Source organism: Macaca fascicularis, chromosome 3 (assembly GCF_037993035.2).
Source record: "Macaca fascicularis isolate 582-1 chromosome 3, T2T-MFA8v1.1".
Taxonomy (NCBI): Eukaryota; Metazoa; Chordata; class Mammalia; order Primates; family Cercopithecidae; genus Macaca; species Macaca fascicularis.
The window spans coordinates 183085587-183104317 of record NC_088377.1 but is presented as its reverse complement, the minus strand read 5'-3'; the positions used below and the strand labels follow the sequence as shown (position 1 = coordinate 183104317).

The 18731-nt window shown below is 46.2% G+C and overlaps 1 protein-coding gene across 1 annotated transcript in view; it reads right to left on the bottom strand.

The window, feature by feature from the left end:
- TMEM178B (transmembrane protein 178B) overlaps nt 1–18731 on the bottom strand; it is a 407402-nt gene that overhangs the window by 34003 nt on the left and 354668 nt on the right. Inside the window, exon 3 of the mRNA XM_005550962.4 lies at nt 8729–8866. Within this exon, the coding sequence (XP_005551019.1) occupies nt 8729–8866 (138 nt within the window). The remainder of the gene's footprint in view (nt 1–8728; nt 8867–18731) is intronic.

Here is an 18731-nt window from a genome sequence, read left to right as displayed (position 1 = left end):
AAGAGGCAGAGAATGGAAGGCAGCTCATGTGCAAGTGTAGGCAAGGGTTGGCTCTTCCCAAAGAAACTCTCTGAGAGACCTTCACCAACCATCCTCCTTTGCATCTCCTTCCAGGGGCTGCTCTGTCTTAGCATTTCCATCCAGAAAGCCAATGACAAAGAATCCTCCTGCCCTGGTGAACATGTGGCACGTGGCTTTCCTGAAGGCTTGGCAGGCGAGTGATGGGGCACTCTGACGTGGCTTTTAATCGCTGACCAGATTTGGATTCACAGGGCTAAGGCTGCTCCCTGTTCTCTTCTGAACCCCATATCTGTAGGAGGGGCAGGTCCCATTGGGTGGCAAAGGCGAAACTCCTTTGGGTCTGCCCCAGCTTCAGTTTGAAAATGAGGCCCTCCCGCTCCCTGCATTACCAAATTGGTGCATCCTGGCCACTCATTCTACATGAGGTACGTTAGGTAAGCCTGGATGTTATGTCCTAGTCTTCCTGACGATCTATCTCCTCCCCCAAATGTCTTTTAGTGACATGATTTCCCCCCTCCCCGATTTGTTTTAATTGTAATCATCAAATGCTAATAAATATTGAAATCTGCACTTTCCAAGAAGCAAGATATGCTCCAGGGTATGAAGTAGTCTGTGAGTCTCTAATCACGATTTTCAAAGAAAGTTTATAAGACAAAAAGTCAAGAGATGAGTTGTGATGTTCTAGTGAAATCTCACATAACACTCTAAAAGCAGATTGGCAGGGTAAGGAGATAGGTTTTATGCCAGAGTTGCCCTTGATTCACCATGATGGATCACAGATACTTCTCTGCCTATTAAAATGGACTTCACTTAGGCTATACATGTAACAGTAACAGCTACCATTTATCAAGGGTTTATTGTAAGCCTGTTTCATAGCAAGTCATTAGCTTACTGAATGTATTCTCCCTCTCCAAAATACCTAACTTATATGGTCCTTTTACTCCATGTCTCCCCTCTCTGACCTAAGAGTCATGAAGTTTGAGACATAATGCCTCCTGAACTTATATTAGTTGGTGCAAAAGTAACTGCCATTTTTGTCATTACTTTTAATTACTTTGAAACATCGTCCTACCCATGTTTTTAAGTACAGCAAGCTAGGAATAACAGTGGGGAAAGGCTGGTGGGGACACCTGAATGTTGTTCTATAAGATCCCTTGAATCATTTTACTGTCTAAAAGAAACAGTCCTCCAGGCAAGATGGCCATTGCCTTGGACTTTTCCTTTTAGGCTTGTACATTTTCAGAATGCCCAGGCCTCCATCAAGGTCTTTGTCTAGCAGCAGAGGGGTGTTATGCTGAGTGTCTGGGGGTTCATCACACAGCTGAAGTGCTCTCTGGTGAGCTTGGTGGAGTGGGTAGAGATGCCAGACATGTGGCATCATTGGTGTGCAAATCACTGCAATCACTCAAACATAATAGCCTGAGCTTCTTTAGGGCATTCTCCTCGTTCCCCCTGACTGACTGGGAAGGTATAAAAGGTCACACTGATCACAGGTGGCAGGAAAAGAAACTTTAATGATTTCCTTTTCTCATTACCACCCGTGCCCTTGGTTCTGGCCACAGTCTCCTCCATATGCCCCTTTGTGCTTTGCAAAACGAGGGCAGGGAGAGAGGGAGACACAGAATGAATGACACACACTGGCACCCACTTAGAAGCCCAGAACCAGAGTGGTGCTAGTGTGGGAAGCAGCAGGGCTGTGGGGCCACAGAGATCTTCAACATGGGGTGCCAAAAGCAGGGGCAGAGCTGGGGAATGCAGGAATGCAGGCTGCATCCCAGGCTGCGCTCCAGCTCTCATCTGCCACTCACTGGCCAGGTGACCTGGGACAATTTGACATGACTACTTTTACCTGGTGACACAAGGAAGTGGAACTGGTTGGTCTCTAAAGTCCCTTTTATTTTAATAGTCTGTGAGTCCAAGCTCGAGACAGAAAGCTCTTCATGAATTCATGTGTAATTCATATTCTACCTCCAAAAAGAATTTGAGATAGTTTATAACAGAAGTAGATAGACCCTTGGACTGTTCAAATAAAGACAACAAGAGGACAAGAAATCTCATGAAAGGGGAGATGAGTAGAATAGGAACAGAAGAAAAGATGGGGTATTTTATTGAAGAATTGCTGCTCTATTGAGACAAAACCAAAATATTTTGGTTGTTACACACAATTCACTTTTCCAATATATTTGTTCCACGAATATTTATTAAGAGCACAGACACTGTTCCTGACATCAGCGATACCTTGGGGAAGGTATCCCTTCACTAAAGCAGACAAAGTTCTGGAGATCATGCAGCATATGTCTAAGTTCAGGGAGAGAGACAGTGAACAAATCCAGAATGTTAAAACCATGTCGGACACCTAGCACCCAACCACCCATATCTTGGTTTCTAATACCTTTCTCTAATAAAAGGAAACAGAGATCGTTGGAGAAATGGTTGATTCCAGGACTGGGCAGGAAATATATAAGATGAACCTGGAGCACCTGGCAGTTTCAAAAACTAAGTGCTCACAAACAAGCAAGTAAACAAAACATCATCATCAAAACCAAAACCCACATTGATGGAGATATCTCAAAGGGGCAAAGGAGCCAACAGAAAGCTCTCCCAATGGCCAAAGCTGTAACAATGAGAGCAACAAAGGAAGGTAGTATTGGATTAAACCCAAAGTGTAAGATAAATGGTCATCAGTCCACACTGGTATAAATGACTGAATAAAAAATGGGGGAGCAGAGACAGCTCTCCTCCCACGTGGAAGAATTCCAAATTACGTAGCTACTCCATACTCAAGGATCTCCATCCTAGCACTCCATCTTCACGTCCCATTCCTCAAGTGTGGGCTGCACGTGGTGACTTCCTTCCGAGGAAGTCATGGGAATGGGGGAAAAATACTTTTACAGTGTGGAAACATGAGAAACACATGGTCAGGGCAACTTCAACAGCCATAAATCATGTTGAAATAATGTGTTGAAAATGGCATTTTACCTCTTTCTCCCCAAAACCCCTAACCCAGTCTAATCATGAGAAAAACATCAGACAAGTTTCAACAGAAGAGCATTGTACAATATGCCTGACTAGTTCTCTTTCAAACCGCCAAGGTCGTCAAAAACAAGGAAAGTCTGAGAAACAGCTACAGCCAAGAGGAGCCTATGCAGACTCGAGAATGAAGTGCAGTGTGGTGTCCTGAATGGGATCCTAGAACAGGAAAGGGCATCAGGTAAAAACTGAAGGACTTCGAGTCAACTGTGGCCTTTGGCTAATAATTATGTACATATTTACTCATTAATAATAACAAATGTATCATATTCACGCAACATGTTAATAATAGAGGGAACCGGGTACAGTGGCAGAGGATACTATGGGAAGTCTACAATCTGCTCAATTTTTCTGTAAATCTAAAACTCTTCTAAAAAATAAGTCCTATTAAAAATCAAACAAACAAACAGAGGGTCTAGAGGTCAGAGATGGAAGAAGTCAGAAATTCTCTCTCTTGCTGGCCTTGAATAAGCAAACTTCTCTGAGTTCTGCAGCTGCAAGGAAAAGAATTCTGTCAACATTGTGATCTCGGAAGAGGACCTCAAACATCAGATGAGAACCCAGCCCCAGCTGATGCCTTGATCACAGTTTTGTGGGACTTTCCACAGAAAATCAGTTAAGCTGTACCCGGGATTCTGAACAATGTAACTTATGAAATAATAAGTGTTTGTTCTTTTAAGCTCGTAAGAAATCAGCCAAAATGAAAACACCACAACCACAAACATTTTGGAAAATAAAGGGGGTGCTACAGAAAATTAAATAAAGTGTGGAGTGTGCCTAAGTGACTGTAGGAAACTGGGTGGTCAAGAAAGCCCTCTCTAAGAGGGTAGAATCTGAATCGGAAAAATGAGCCATCCACGAGGGATTACAAGGAAACACTATGGGCAAAGAGGTCAGCTTGCTCCAGGGCCTTGAAGTAAAACTTCGGGTGTTCCAGGGTAGAAAGGCAGCCAGTGTGGTGGGAGTGACCCGACTTTAGGGAAAGAAACAGGAAAGGAGGTGAGAGGCAGCGTGAGCCCAATTACAAACAGCTTCTGAGGAAGGGTAAGGAGTTCAGATTTTAAGTTCAACTGGAAGCTATTTGACCATTGACGGTGGATGACTGACGTATCTGATTTATGGTTTTAAATAAAATTATGCTAACTGCTCTGCGAAGGACTGATGGCAGGGTGGCCAGAGTGGAGTCAGGGCGTCTAGAGAGGAGGCTCCAGCATTAGCCTAGACAAAAGATCATGGAGCCTTAGACCCGAATTGGGGAGGAGGTGACGGATGTCTTCCAGGGAGTGTGGGAGGGTGCGTGAGACGGGTCTTGATGGCGTGGGGCACACATTGATGTTTACGCTCATCTTGGGGATCCGTGTCCATGAAGCGGTACTGAGGAGCACCCAGCGAGGGAATCACAGGAACTCATAGCAGTCACGTGCTCCCTGGCCTGTAGCCTTTCCCTGGTGGCATCCTGTTCCTGAGTTTCTGAATGTCACTGGTGAATCATCAGGCACACAAGTGGTGTTGTGCCAGTCTGGGTGAGATTCTCCCCTGAAGGCCCTGCCAAAGAGAAAACTGGATCCCACTTGCCACCCCCAGCCTCCTGGCTCAGCAAAGCTGCCCTACTTAATTAATCATCTCCTCCGGGCTGAGCGTTCATTAAACAATTCGTAGCTAATTCTTTCCCCCACTTTGACCAGGAAATAGTTAAATCTGGAACAGAAAAGTGCCCAGCGCAGGCCATCTTCCTTCATATTGGAAGAGAGAAGAGGTTGGGAATACAATTCTTCCATTTTCATGTTGGCTTTGGCAGTTTCCTCTGAAGTCACCTGCAATTTCATCTCTGAACTCTTGCCTTCAAATTTACCTTCTTCATTCTTGCTGCCTCTTCCTGTTATACCTTCTCCACATCCATGCCTGGACAGCTCCAGGCACTGTCGATGTTGTCCCCTCACCCTTCTCACTTGTAGCCCCATTTTACCCCTCGGGCTCCTGTCTATGCTCGGTTATAGATGCCTGGGTGAAAGCTAAGGCCATGGGGCCTTTCTGTCCTGCTTTGTGAAAACGCTCCATAGTTCAAGTTTGCTCTGATTGCTCTGCTGTATCCATGAGGTGGCTGTCACAGGTGGCTTACTCTCCAAGTTCTTCATCAGGACAACCCCTAAAGATTAACTCCTGGAGAGCAGGGACTGGCCAGGTTCTGAGAGGGGTGGTGCTGACATATCTCTTTGACATACAGCGTTCTAGAGGTCAAGGCATCATTTTTGGGTTGATGCCCCAGGCTCTGTTTGCTCTATCTGCTGAGCAAGGAAGGGGGAAGTGCAGCTTCTGTTCTAGTCTGCTCCTTCCCTAGTCCCGAGCTCACAGTCCGCAGATGGCCGCTGCTTGGGACTTCTGGACTCCCATAGCTGTGTCTAACCCAGTTGGAAAGAACCCTAACTAGAGAAGAAAGGAAGTGCCCTCCCACCCCTGAGAGAGTCATCTTCAAGAAAGACCACCCTTCAAGGGACCAGCTCTTAGTGGCATTGTTCTCCAGCCCCTTCTGTTGGTGCCTAATGGTACCCACAAGGTATGTGGACATCCCTTTCTTCCCCAGACTCTTTCAGGAAGACATGGCTTTACCTATGGACACAGGTAACAACGTACCAGGACAAATAAGAAGGCGACCTGATCTGTGGATGAGATGGGTTTGCTCCAACCTGGATGGCGCCGCAGTCAGCAAAAGGCAGCTTTTAGAACAGCAGCTTCCCCGAATCTTTCTGTGATGCTAACATTGTATCTTAAAGGATGGTTTTGCCGCTTAAAAAATAGATTGCATGTCCCCAAGAAAGCAGATTTACCTGGGACCCTCAGTAGTAAAGGATTGGATGAGCTTTCCCAGTAATAACTGAGGCCCCATCTCAGCCGTGCCCTATCTCTTGCAGCATAAAGTATGGAGAAATAATCCTTAAAGGCTGGAGTTAAAAAAAAAATCATGAAAGGTCTTGGCCAACAGGTTCATCCCTAGTATCATAAAATTTAGTGCTAGAAAGAACTGGGAAGTTCATATCTTCCACTAGTTCCCAACTCTGGCTGTACATGAAGATCACCCCCAGAAGTTCCACTTGGATGGGTCTGGAGTGGGGTTCCAGCATCAGTAATTTTTTAAAAGCTCTCCAGGTGATTAAATGTGCAGTGGTTGAGAACAACTGCCTGGACAAAGGTAAGCAAGGCTCTCACTCATTCACCCTATAGAAAGGGGCCTCTGACTCCTCATTGAGCCCAGGGGCATTCAGAGGTCTTCCCCCGAGCCCTGGGCTTTTGGGAGGCGCCTCATCACGATCCAAGGGCAGAGCTCCAGGTACACTCATATCCTTCACTGCCCCCACACTCCATCCTGCGAAGGTGCTCGCCAAGGTCTCAGCTAAGTGGGATACAGCCCAGTGACCCTACCACAGTCACATCTATTGGTCAACCACTGTCACTCAATTCTGTCCCTTTATTGTTTGAGCAGGGATGTGTTCCCTGTCTGGAAAAGATAAACCAGCGAATTACGCAATCTCTTTCTCTGGAAGCTGACTTCAGCAGGCCGGAGGGAAGTTGTCAAAGAGTCGGAAAATCCTGGAGACTTAGCACCTGGGCAGGATCTGAACCTTGCGCCTGGCATGAAGAGGGGAGAATGGAAAACCATGCAGGAGCCTCAAATGCCATCAAAGAAGTGGAGATGAAGGAGAGCTGGCCCCCGGGGCTCACTGGATTCCTTATCTGCCCGAGGCCTGTTTGCTCAGCTTTTCTTAGATTCCTGGGAGACCTCTCTAGAACCTTAGGAAAGCCTTGTTTTACCAGAGCCTGCCTTTATACATCCAAAAGAGTCTTAGAGAGAACACTCACTACAAACAGAACTGCTCCACTTGTATCTTTTTACATTTTGGGGGGCTACGTAAGATTTGGATGGCAAAGGGAAAACCAGAAAAGGTTCCATTGCTAAAATACAGTGTGGAAATCATCAAGCTACTTTGGCTCCTTGTTTCACTGAAGGGGTTGCGAGGCACAGAGCAGGGAAGCATGCCTGGTTTTGTCAGCCTCTGTCTCTGTGGGAGACCAGAAGGAGAGTGGAAACTATTAGACAGAGCCAGCACATCCCCCTCCTACTCCCCCAGCCTCTGCCATAACCACAGGCGTGAGACTTACCGAGGAGGCAGCTCTGGCGTGGGGCATCCTGACTCTGATAGCAGAGGGTTTTCTAGCCCTGAGTGATTTTTCCTTGGAAAGACCCTGCTTGTCTTTGGCACAGAATGGCTGTGTTTCAAGGGAATAAGGGTAGACCTTCAATAAATTCAGAACTCAAGCCAAATCCCACAGCTCACTAGGCCCCGAGATCTCTCCATACATCTAGAGCAATGAACTCCTCCTGTCCCCAGCTTGACCTGCAGACAAAGAGCCAGCATGGCCTTCTCCTTTACCTTCTGCCCCGTTCAGAAACCCAGAGCCTGGTGGCTCACCGAAGGGACCTGAGTTGGGTGTTTGCTCCAGGTGCCTAAAGTGTAACACACTTGTTTCTAAATGCAGGACTCACTTTTATTTCTTTCCATAAACTTTTTTTTTTTTTTTTTTTTTTTGAGATGGAGTGTTGCTCTATTAAGGTTGGAGTACAGTGGCATGATCTTGGCTCACTGCAACCTCTACCTGCCAGGTTCAAGCATTCTCCTGCCTCAGCCTCCCGAGTAGCTGGGACTACAGGCGCACGCTATCATGCCTGGCTAATTTTTTGTGTATTTTTACAGAGACGGGGTTTTACCAAGCTGGCAAGGCTGGTCTCGAACTCCTGACCTCGTGATCTGCCTGCCTTGGCCTCCCAAAGTGCTGGGATTACAGGCGTGAGCCACAGTATTTCTAATTCCCTCTGTCCAGGCCCAACTCTCCCTCTACGGAGCCCCACACAATCCATCCATCTACCTCTGTCTGAGGGGTAGATGGTGATGGACATACCCAGTGGTCAACTTCAGCTTGGGACTGACACTCAAACCAGGAGACCAAAAAGCACAGTTTAGCTCTTACAGGAAAAGAAGAGGCACTTACTTCCCATGGACTGGACCCCTCCCTATTCCCACATAGCTGTGCACTTCTCCTTATGTGGAATCCCTTTAGAAGGACACTGGAGTGGTCCTACACACATGGCAGTATAATAATGCAGTAAGAGAGACAGATATAAGAGAGGGTCTAGTCCTGCCCCACCCCCGCCTTACTTGAGAGGGGAGCAGCTTCAGGACCCATAAGTCAGAGGTGAAGATAGGCTTTTGGACAGAAAGTTCCCAGATAGCCCTGCTTCCAGCTTCTCACACCAATGCCCGGGGCCTGCATAAAATGAAATGCCCAAGCACTTCCTGGGCTCACGCTTGCTCCAGATCTGATATCTCTGTCTGCCGTAACCACCCATCTCATGATCGTCTCCGTAAATGTCTTTCTTCCACACAGGCAGTCAGATCTGAGCAGAAGGTGAGGACCGTGTCTTATTTTCCTTTGTATCCCCAACAGCTGGTGCAGTTGTGAGGAGCTAAAAGCAACTCAAGAAGTGCTTGTGAACCAATGGATGAGTGAATGACAACCCCAGTCACGTCATGGTTCCCTCTGCTGTGCCCTCTGGCCATTCTCCCCAAATTGTGGTAAACAGGACCTGTCTACCACCACCCCCAAGCCGAGCCTGTAGCCTTACCTCCCATGAGGAAGAGCAGCCCTGCCACGTACTGCATAAGGCCTCGGTCCCAGCAGCAGCCCAGCACGCCGATGATCCAGCCAAAGAGGATGATGGCCACCGCCATGCCCATAAAGCCAGCCGTCATTCTGCGCAGGTCTGTGGGGAAGCAGGCGAGCAATAGTCAGCAGCAGAGCCTGGGACTGAGGGCCAGGGTACACCCCAGCCCTGGGGTGGGTGCGGGGAGGGAGGGGCCCTCCAGGAGCAGGAAGGCAACCTGCCCTTCTCAGATAGAAGCACACAATCTTTGTAGAGGGAGAAGCCCTTGTGGTGACTCTATCCTTTTGAGCACAAACAGGCCACAGCAGTTTGGCTCCTAAGCACAGGGACAGATCATCACAATATCGTGGCCGTTTCTTCTATGCCTCATTTGTGCCGGGCATAGCCTGCCTATCGATATATCTATCTCAACCTTCTGAGACAGGTACTATCTTTATTCCTATTTGCAAAATGCAGCAACTTGCTGAATGGCACACAGCTAGTAAGTGGTAGATCAGAGACTGGAACCCAGACCTGTCCGGCACTCTCAGCTTCCAAACACAGCATCTCAGCCTCTCCAAGCAGGTGAGAACCAGAGAAATGGGCTGCTGGATCTGGGCAGTCAGGCTGCACTTGCCAAGCCCTCCTGGTATCGCTAGGAGGTTGCATGTAAGGGGAAGCTATCAGCGTGGGGGGTCTGGTGTTCTGTTCCTTCCCCTCCAAGCTGGTTCCCGGGCTTAGCTTTCCCTGCATGCAGGGCTCCAGGAGGAGAGCCACACTTCCTGCTCTCCTCTAAGCTCCAGAGCAGATCCCTTTCTTGCAATTGCTTCAGCTCCTCCACCCCCGGGTCAGTCCCGCTTTCTGAGTCAGGCCCTTCTCTGTTCCACGCCTGGCTGACCCATCAGCTCCAAGAGGAAGAGGGTTGTCTGGAAAGGCAGTATTTTTAGCAGAAGGGAGAGGGCAGAGCTGTTGCCATGGCTCAGTTGGCCACTCAGCATCTGGCTTGGCTTCCTCTCCAGCTCCCACCTCTGCCCTCCTGCACCCAGAGGCAGCCAGAGATGCTCTCAACCCCCCTACCTACCCTTCCACGTGCCCACTGCACCCCAACCCCCATCAGCTCCGGGCACACTTTCCTCATCCATCACCCCTTCTCTGGAGCTTGACCTTCTGACCCTCCGGTCATGCCACCCACTCCTCTACCCTTCATCAGCACCCACCGCAGCTCCCTGGGCCCTCTCTCCACCCACCCACATCCGAGCCTGTGCCCTAGTCCCACCCATGGGGCTCCACACAGGAGCAAAGCTATTTATCCTGTCTCTGCCCCAGGCTCTGTGCTCCCCAGTGGGTTGCAGAGCAGCCTGGAGGACCCTTGGGCGTCCCTCTCTGTCAAAGGGAAGTGCCTGAAGCAAACCACATCAACACCCCATGCAAGCACACCAGCTGCTGCCTGGACAATCTTTTCTCAACCCTGAGAAACAAATACCCCGCAGGTCTCTTTGGAGAACACATACCTCAAAAGGTGTCCAGGTCCCACCCCCTCCATTCCTCTCTCTCACTCCAGCCACCCCATGGGGAACCCCAGTGGAGCAAACAAAAGGATCTATGGTGCAGTTTGGCTTAAGACCCCTCTATAGAGGGATCCAGGCCACCCTCCTTGTCCTGACACTGACCATCAGACACTGACAGCCCCCGGCCAGGGAGGAAGTTGGTCGGGGAGTGGGGAGGATGGGGCACAGGAGGGGAACAGCAGCAGACCCTTCCCTCTGGTGAGGAGAGGCCTGCAGAGGAAGGAGGACAGGGCTCCAGTGACAGGGGCAGAGATCTTTGAGAGCCACAGGGCAGGTTCCTGCTCTGCTAGGGCCACCCTTGTCTGCCCTGGCCGACCCGGGATGCCTGCCCCAGCCAGGTAGAAGTGATGCTCACAGTCACTTATGGGAACTGCCCAGGGTGCCTTATTATCATGCAGCACTGTACCCCATGCTCATATCACCCTATGTGTCAGATGGAACCGCTGAAAGCATCGTTTGATCACAACAGGAGCTTGTGAGCCCGGCGGCCTGCGTGGGCAGCCACAGCCAGTCAGAGAAGAGAAGGAGCACTCCCGTCCCTTTTTATTGAACCACCTGTTCCATCCTCTCCCTCCATCTCCCCAAATGTTGTCTCCATGGCCACCAGCCCTATACCTTAATCCATGCTTTCCCCACCACCGCAAGAGACTCTGGAGTGACCGAGGCCTGAGCTGCCTTCTCAGTAGAGAAAGGTCCCCACTTGACATATGATCCCATCTGGATCATCTCCTGGAAATGGGATACTTTTTACTACCAATGCTTCTACTCCCCACCATGTTCAAGGGCAAAAAGGTGGTGGGAACAGGAAAAGAGAGAACAGCTTATTTTCAATGAAAAGAAGGTTTCCCTTTAAGGGGCTTATACTTCCTTAAACAGGACGTATAATTTTGGATTTTGCGTTTAAGTATTTAATCCATTTTGAGTTTATTTTTGTACATGGTGAGAGACAGGGGCCTAGTTTCATTCTTCTGCATATGAGTATCCAGTCTTTCCATTTGCTGAAGCACCATTTATTGAAGAGGGTGTCCTTCCCCCAGTGTATGTTGCTGCCTTTGTTGAAAATCAGTTGGCTATAAATATGTGGATTTCTGGGTTCTCTATTCTGTTTTATTGATTCATGTGTTTTTACACCAAAATCATGCTAAGTGTCTTTCAGTGAATGAATAAAGAAAATGTGTTATATATACACAATGGAATACTATTCTGCCATGAAAGGGATGAAATGTTGTCATCTGCAGCAACACGGATGGAACTGGAGGTCACTATGTCAAGTGAAATAAACCAGGCCACAGAAAGACAAATGTTGCATGTTCTAACTCATATGTGGGAGTTAAAAATGCTGATCTAATCAAAGTAGAGAGCAGAATAACGGTTACCAGAGGCGGGGACGGGTGTGGATGAAGAAAGATTGGTTAATGGGCACAAACATACAGTTAGAAGAAATAAGTTCTAATGTTTGATAGCAGAGTAGGGTAACTACAGTTACCAACAATGTATTGTGTACTTTAAAATAGCTGCAAAAGAGGGTTTGGAATGTTTCCAACACCAAGAAATGATAAATACTCAAGGTTATGGATATTCTAAATACCCTGACTTGATCATTATACATTTTATGCATTCATCAGAAGATCACATGTACTCCTCCAAAATATACACATATCATATATCGATAAAAACAAACAAACAGGATGTATAAGGGTCAGCACATTCATCTTCTGGGCCCTTCCCTTTTTGGTGTATGGAGGTTTCTTTCTAGGAGAAATCCGATCCCATTTGGCAGCACTAGACAGGACAATTTTGCAGAGCCCCACCTTGCTGGAGGCCCAGCTCTCACCTGGCCTTGCTCATTGGAAGGCCTGTACTGTTCCCCAGGCTCTGCAGATGCCAGGAAGCAAAGGCTCTGGCTGGGGGAATGAAGTGGAAAATGGGTCAATAAGAGGTGTCCACTTTGGCCACGGATGGGAAAGTGGGCTGGGCAGAAAAGCAAAATGGAAATGCAAATCAGAAAAAGAGGGAAGGTGAGAATTGTTGGAGGATGAGAACAAAGTATTTTACTTAGAAGAAAATGGAGGAAAAGGCAAAATAGCAGCAAAATGAAGACAATAATTCCTCTTCCAAAAGTCCGTGTTCCAGGTCGGGGAGGGGCTGTTGCCCTCTAACACAGATTAGGTACTCTTTGCCTCCTCCCAAAGGGCTTTGTCAACAGAAGCTAAGGGTTGTGCTAAGTTGTTGATCTGGAAACAAGAATGAAAACCAGAGGCCAGGCCTGTGTATTTCCACTGACCTGGAAAGATTTTCACGTCACCCTGAAAACCTCATTTTGCCAGAGCCGTGCATGAACAGCTGGTTACTTTGTCCTTAGACCTATGTGGTAACTCAGGGAAGCTGCAACAACAATTTACAAGGTAGATAGGACAAGAAGTATTCCAATTTTACAGATGAGGAGAGCAAGATCCAAAGAAGTTACATAATTTATTGACAAATAATCTCAAAACCAGTGTATTACAAGAAGAGTGAGTTGCATTCTTGAGTTACATGAGAAAATAATGCAATTAAAGATGTACTGGGTTATAATGGTAGATTGAAAAAAAAATGTTTCTAGCATTTCTTCCTCCTAAACCAAGCCAGACTACAGTTAAGAGATTTCTTAGAAAGACAGAAGTCTTCAAGGATAGGGAAAATAGAAAAGGAGACAGGGATGACAACAACAAAAGTCTGCAGGGCTGACGGACACTGTCTAAAGAGTCAAAATCGGACCTAAAGAGTCAAATCTAAAGTCAGCATCAGACAATCTGAAAACCAACTTGTGGAATCCCCAAAAGGCTCATGAACTGGCACCAACAGGTCCATCTGGATCTGGTCATTAAGCAGAAGAAAGCGAGATAAAACGGATTTGGTGGAAGTTATTTCAGATGGATCTAGATTCCTACATCCCCTTGGCCACTCATCGCTGAGGGATTCCTCTCTTCCTTGACTCCTGGGATCAGGGTGCGAGGGGGTCCTAAAACACAGTCTTTAGGTTTGGAGATCAACAGGTGAGGGTCGGCCAGCACGGCTGAGGGTCAGGGTATTGTACTGAAGTTCACTATGGCACCCTGATGGAGTTACGGACTGTGTGCATATGGATGTTGAGTTTTAGCCCTGATCCCAGCTCTCTTCTACTAGGCTTTCAGACCTGGCTTCCAGGGCTCTGCCCTCCAGCCTAGAGACTGGGAGACGACTTTCTGGGGATGACCAGCACAGAGGAAAGACCTACGGACACCAGCAGTGCCCCAGAAGCCTCCCCTCAGGCCCCTGTTGAAGTGAAGCCCCAGTTGAACTGGGGTTCATTCTGTGCTCCAGGCACTTTTCAATATGAGCAGACAAGTAACCATCTCCAGATAGCTGAGAAGAGCCCAGCAATGGGGAGGAAAACAACTTACGGAAACAAGTTACATGGAGAAGAAAAAAATTTTCAAAATTATTTTTGATATCCCCAGAGAGACAAGAGAAGAAAGCTATTGCCTCTGTGAAACGAAAACAGAATACTATTTAAAAAGAACTAAATGGGGAACAAAAAGAATACCTGCAATAAAATAATGGGACCAAAATCTATGAAACTGATATACTCAATTCTAACTTATGTATTAATAGTCCTGCCATGTTCCAAAAAAGACTTAAGGAGGTTTACAAAATGCACACAGTAGAGTGGGATAAAAATAGTGATGCAGGGCCGGGTGCGGTGGCTCATGCCTGTAATCCCAGCATGTTGGGAGGCCGAGGCGGGCGATCACCTGAAGTCAAGCATTCAAGACCAGCCTGGCCAACGTGGTAAAACCCCATCTCTACTAAAACTACAAAATTAGCCGGGCATGGTGGCATGCCCCTGTAATCCTAGCTACTCGGGAGGCTGAGGCAGGGAGAATCACTTGAACCCAGGAGGCGGAGGTTGCAGTGAGCCCATATCGTGCCACTGCACTCCAGCTTGGTGACAGAGCAAGACTCTGTCTCAAAACAAAAACAAAAACAAAAACAAACAAACAAACAAAAAAAGATGCAATGAAGGAGAGAAAAAGAAAGAAAAGGAAGATGAAGCCAGATATCACATTTACACACAAAACTTGGCCCATGAGGTCCTCAGGAAGGTTATTCTATCCCATATTTGCACTTAAAGGCATTAGACATTATTTCCATTGATTAAAAACTCTTTGTTGCTTTTTATTTGCACTTGAGTAGGTCCCGGCTGCCTCTCTGCCCGAGGAAAGGCCTGTACATGTATTCCTGCCCATCCTCGTTAACCTATGTGTCAATCTCCTCTCTTTAGGGGTAAGAAACTGCCTTTTTATTTCTTTGTGATTGCTAACTGTGCCCACAGCAGTATTTGTACTCAGGAACATATATAGCTTGTATTTCTTTCCCCATCTCTTCCTGCCTTTTTAGAAAAGAAAAAGAAAAGAAGAAGGAGGAAACCCTAACTCTGAGGCCTTGGAAAAATATGATGTGGAGCTGGCCTAAGAATAATCCCCTTGGAAAGAGCCCAGAACGGTGAGTTTGACTCTGCCGGCAAAGGCCAAGCTAGAGAAAAATCTCCTCATGAATCATGTCGGGCTTGAGTCCATTATCTGTATTCCATGACCCTAACGTTTAACATTCTAATTTTTGAAATGAGAAAGGTGCATTTATGCTTTGTTGAACTGAGCTCGGGGTGGTGGAAAGGAGTGGGCAGAGGGAGGTTGATAATGAGGGAAGGTGGAGGAGGAAAGGCGAGGAGAACCATTAAATAGAACCAGAAAAAGCTGTTCTCCCTCATGGAAAAATTTTGATTTTGAAGTTTACACTCCTATTAACATTTAAATGGATAGGTATTGCTTGCAACTGTATACAGGAAACCAGGATATCTGCATTTAAATAAACACCACTTAGAGAAAGAAAATATATGGGCTGAATGTCTTTCTATTTGTTCTTTAAAGACCTTGCACAAATAATGATGATGATTGGAATTTTTTTTTCATTAAAAAAGCAGAAATGGTGAGGGTAAGTATGTGTTAGACCTTGTTGCAATGGTAATGACTGGGGCTAGAGAAAGAAGCACACCAATGCTATTGGATTCATGGCCCCAGCAGCCAGTGCCTGTAGTGCCAGCAGGGCCATGGTCCTCTGATGGACACATGGGCACCTTTTGAGGAGATTTGCTGGAAACTCTCCCTTCTGCATAATGGGAGCACACAGTCTGGGTTACAAGGCAGGAGGGCGTTAGCTGCCCTGAGAGCTGGACATTCATTCACAAATTAATCAAGCCCTTAAAAATCAAGGTCACAGGAATTGAAGGGCACAGCAAAATGGTGAGGGCAGAACTCAAGTGTTTTTGCCCCAAAGGATCAGTTGGTCTGGGAAGTAAGAAGTGGAAAGAGAGAGAGAGAGAGAATCTGCAATGAACCTGCTAGCCACGGGATCAACCAGGACAAGCTAATTCAAAGGAGAGGGAAGATTCCAGGGCCCAATTACTGCACAGCGACCACCTCTGAAGGAAGTGGGGGTTTTAATTCTGGGGAGCCATATAGAGATGCGACTGGCAGGATTAGGAGAAATCAGGCTGTTCCCATTCAAATCCTGGCTCTTCCACAGCCAGGGCGGTGGGAACTCAAGCAAATTAGTCCCCCTCTCTGGATCTGTTTCCACATCTGTAAATGAAGGTTATGACAATACCTATTTCAAAGAGCTGTTAAGAGGATTAAATAAGTAAATATGTGTAAACTGCTTAGAATAGTACCTGGCACAATGCTAGAGCTATATAAGTGTAAATAGAAATAGAAGTCACCTAAATTAAAGCAATTCTCATTTTTTCATGCACTACGACATCCCTTGAATTTGCCATACATGAGCACATAAGGCGCTAAGTAACACGTTGGGATATGCCCCTAATTAAGGATTTGGGACCCAGAGAAAGCAGAGTTCTGGAAGCTGTTCTTACGCTTTTCAGGCACCTGGAGAGGCCAAGGTGAAGGTATTACTTCTTAATTTATTGATACTGAGTTGCATCCACCCCAGGGGGCTGGTGCTGCCTGTCCTCCGAGGACCAAAACAGCTGGAGGCTAAAGCAGTTAATAGCAGAGGTGCCTGTGGCTATAGAGGCTGTTGAACCCTGGGCTCTGACAGTAAGCACTGCACTGATCTGGAAGGAAAAGACATGGGACAGAACTGAGACTCTGCTGGGAAAGCATCAATGATTTAGTTAAGAAGAACTAAAACAGCGAATTCCATAATGGGAGGTTTTGCCTATGACTTTCTTCTAGGTGTAAGTTGGTTCAGCATCATAATGTAGTTATATATTTTTCATTTTTTTAATTGACAGATAACATTTTATGTTTTTATCATGTACAACATGGTGTTCTGAAGTACATATACACAATGGAATGGTTAAATCTAGCTCATTAACAAATGAACTCACACAGTTACCGCTTTTATGGGAGGAGCACATAACATCTACTCTTTACATATTTTTCAAGAGTACAATATATCACCATTAACTATAGTCACCTTATTGTACAACAGATCTCTTGAAATTTACTTCCCCTATCTAACTGTAATTATGTATCCTTTGACCAACATCTCCCCATACCCTCCTAACCTCTAACCACACCAGCCTCTGGTAACCACTGTTCTATTCACTACTTCTACGTGATCCACTTTTTAGATTCCACATATGAATGAGATCACACAGTACTTGTGTTTCTGTGCCTGGCTTAACATAGTGTCCTCCAGGTTCATCTGTGTTGTTGCAAATGGCAGGATTTCATTCTTTGTTATGGCTGAATAACATTCTAGTATGTGTGTGTGTGTGTGTGTGTGTACATAACATTTTCTTTATCCATTCATCCATTGACGGACACTCAGGTGATATGATTCCATGTCTTAGCTATTGTGAATAATCTGAATGAGCATGAAAGTGCAGCTATCTCGTTAACATACTGATTTCAATTTCTTTGGGTATATAGTCAGTAGTGGAATTGCTGGATTGTATGGCAGTTCTATTTTTAATTTTTTGAGGAACCTCCATAAGGTTTTCCATAATGGTTATACTAATTTCAGTCTCACCAAGAGTGTATAAGGGTTCCCTTTCTCCATTTTCAGTACTTGTTATCCTTTGTCTTTTTTATAGGAGCCATTCTAACTGAGGTGAGATGGTATCTCACTGTGGTTTTGTTACCAGCAGTGAATCCAGTGGGTCTACAGTAAACTCAATCCTTGCCTCCTTGGAGGAAAGAATTCAGCTGAGGGGCAGAAGTAGGTTTAAGGCAGAGGAAGAGACCAAGGCAAGTTTTAGAACAGGAGTGAGAGTTTAGTGAAAAGTTTTATAGCAGGGGCGAAAGAAAGCAAAGTACATTTGGAAGAGGGCCTAGCGGGCAACTTGAGAGATCCAAGTGCCCTGCTTGGCGCTTGACGTGGGGTTTTATACATTGGCATGGTTCCAGGGTTTCCATTTCTTCCCCGCCTTGATTTTTCCCTTGGACCAGTTGTCCACACACGCGGTGGCCTGACAGCACTTGGGAGGGGCTGCACACACAGTGTGTTTACTAAAGTTGTGCACATCTTCACTTGAGGCATTCTTCCCTTACCCAGTCTAGCATTTTTAGAGGAAGGTCATACACCAGTTAAATGCTGCCATTTTGCCTCTTAGTACGAATGCTTGAGTCTGCTCACCCAACTCCTGAGATCTTATTGGGAAGCTGCTGGTCACCAGCTTCAGCTGTTTTCTTTTTCTTTTTTTTTTTTTTTTTTTGAAGTGGAGTCTCGCTTTTGTTGCCCAGGCTGGAGTGCAACGGCGCAATCTCGGCTCATCACAACCTCCGCCTCCCGGATTCAAGCAATTCTCCTGCCTCAGCCTCCCAAGTAGCTGGGATAACAGGCATGTGCCACCACACCTGGCTTTTTTTTTTTTTTTTTTTTTTGTATTTTTTGTATTTTTAGTAGAGACAGGGTTTCTCCATGTTGGTCAGACTAGGTGTTTCCTGTCTATTGGGAGACTGTCTTTCCCTGGCATCAGCTATGACCAATTATTATTTAACAACTGACCATCACCTGATGGTCACCTGGCATTCATAGGGAGCCCTCTCCTGTCCTGGTCATGTCTGCCTAACTGCCTATTCTAACAGTTTTAATTTGCATTTCCCTGATGATTAGTGATACTGAGCATTTTTGTATATACCTGTTGGCCATCTGTATGTCTTCTTTTGAGAAATGTCTATTCAAAGCTTTTGCCCATTTTTAAATCAAATTATTTGTTCGTTTTATTATTGGGTTGAGTTTCTTATATATTTTGGATATTAATCCCTTGTCAGATATATAGTTTGTAGCTATTTTCTCCTATTCTGCAGATTGTTACTTCACTCTGTTAATGGTTTCCTTTGCTGTACACAAGCTTTTTAGTTTGATCCTGT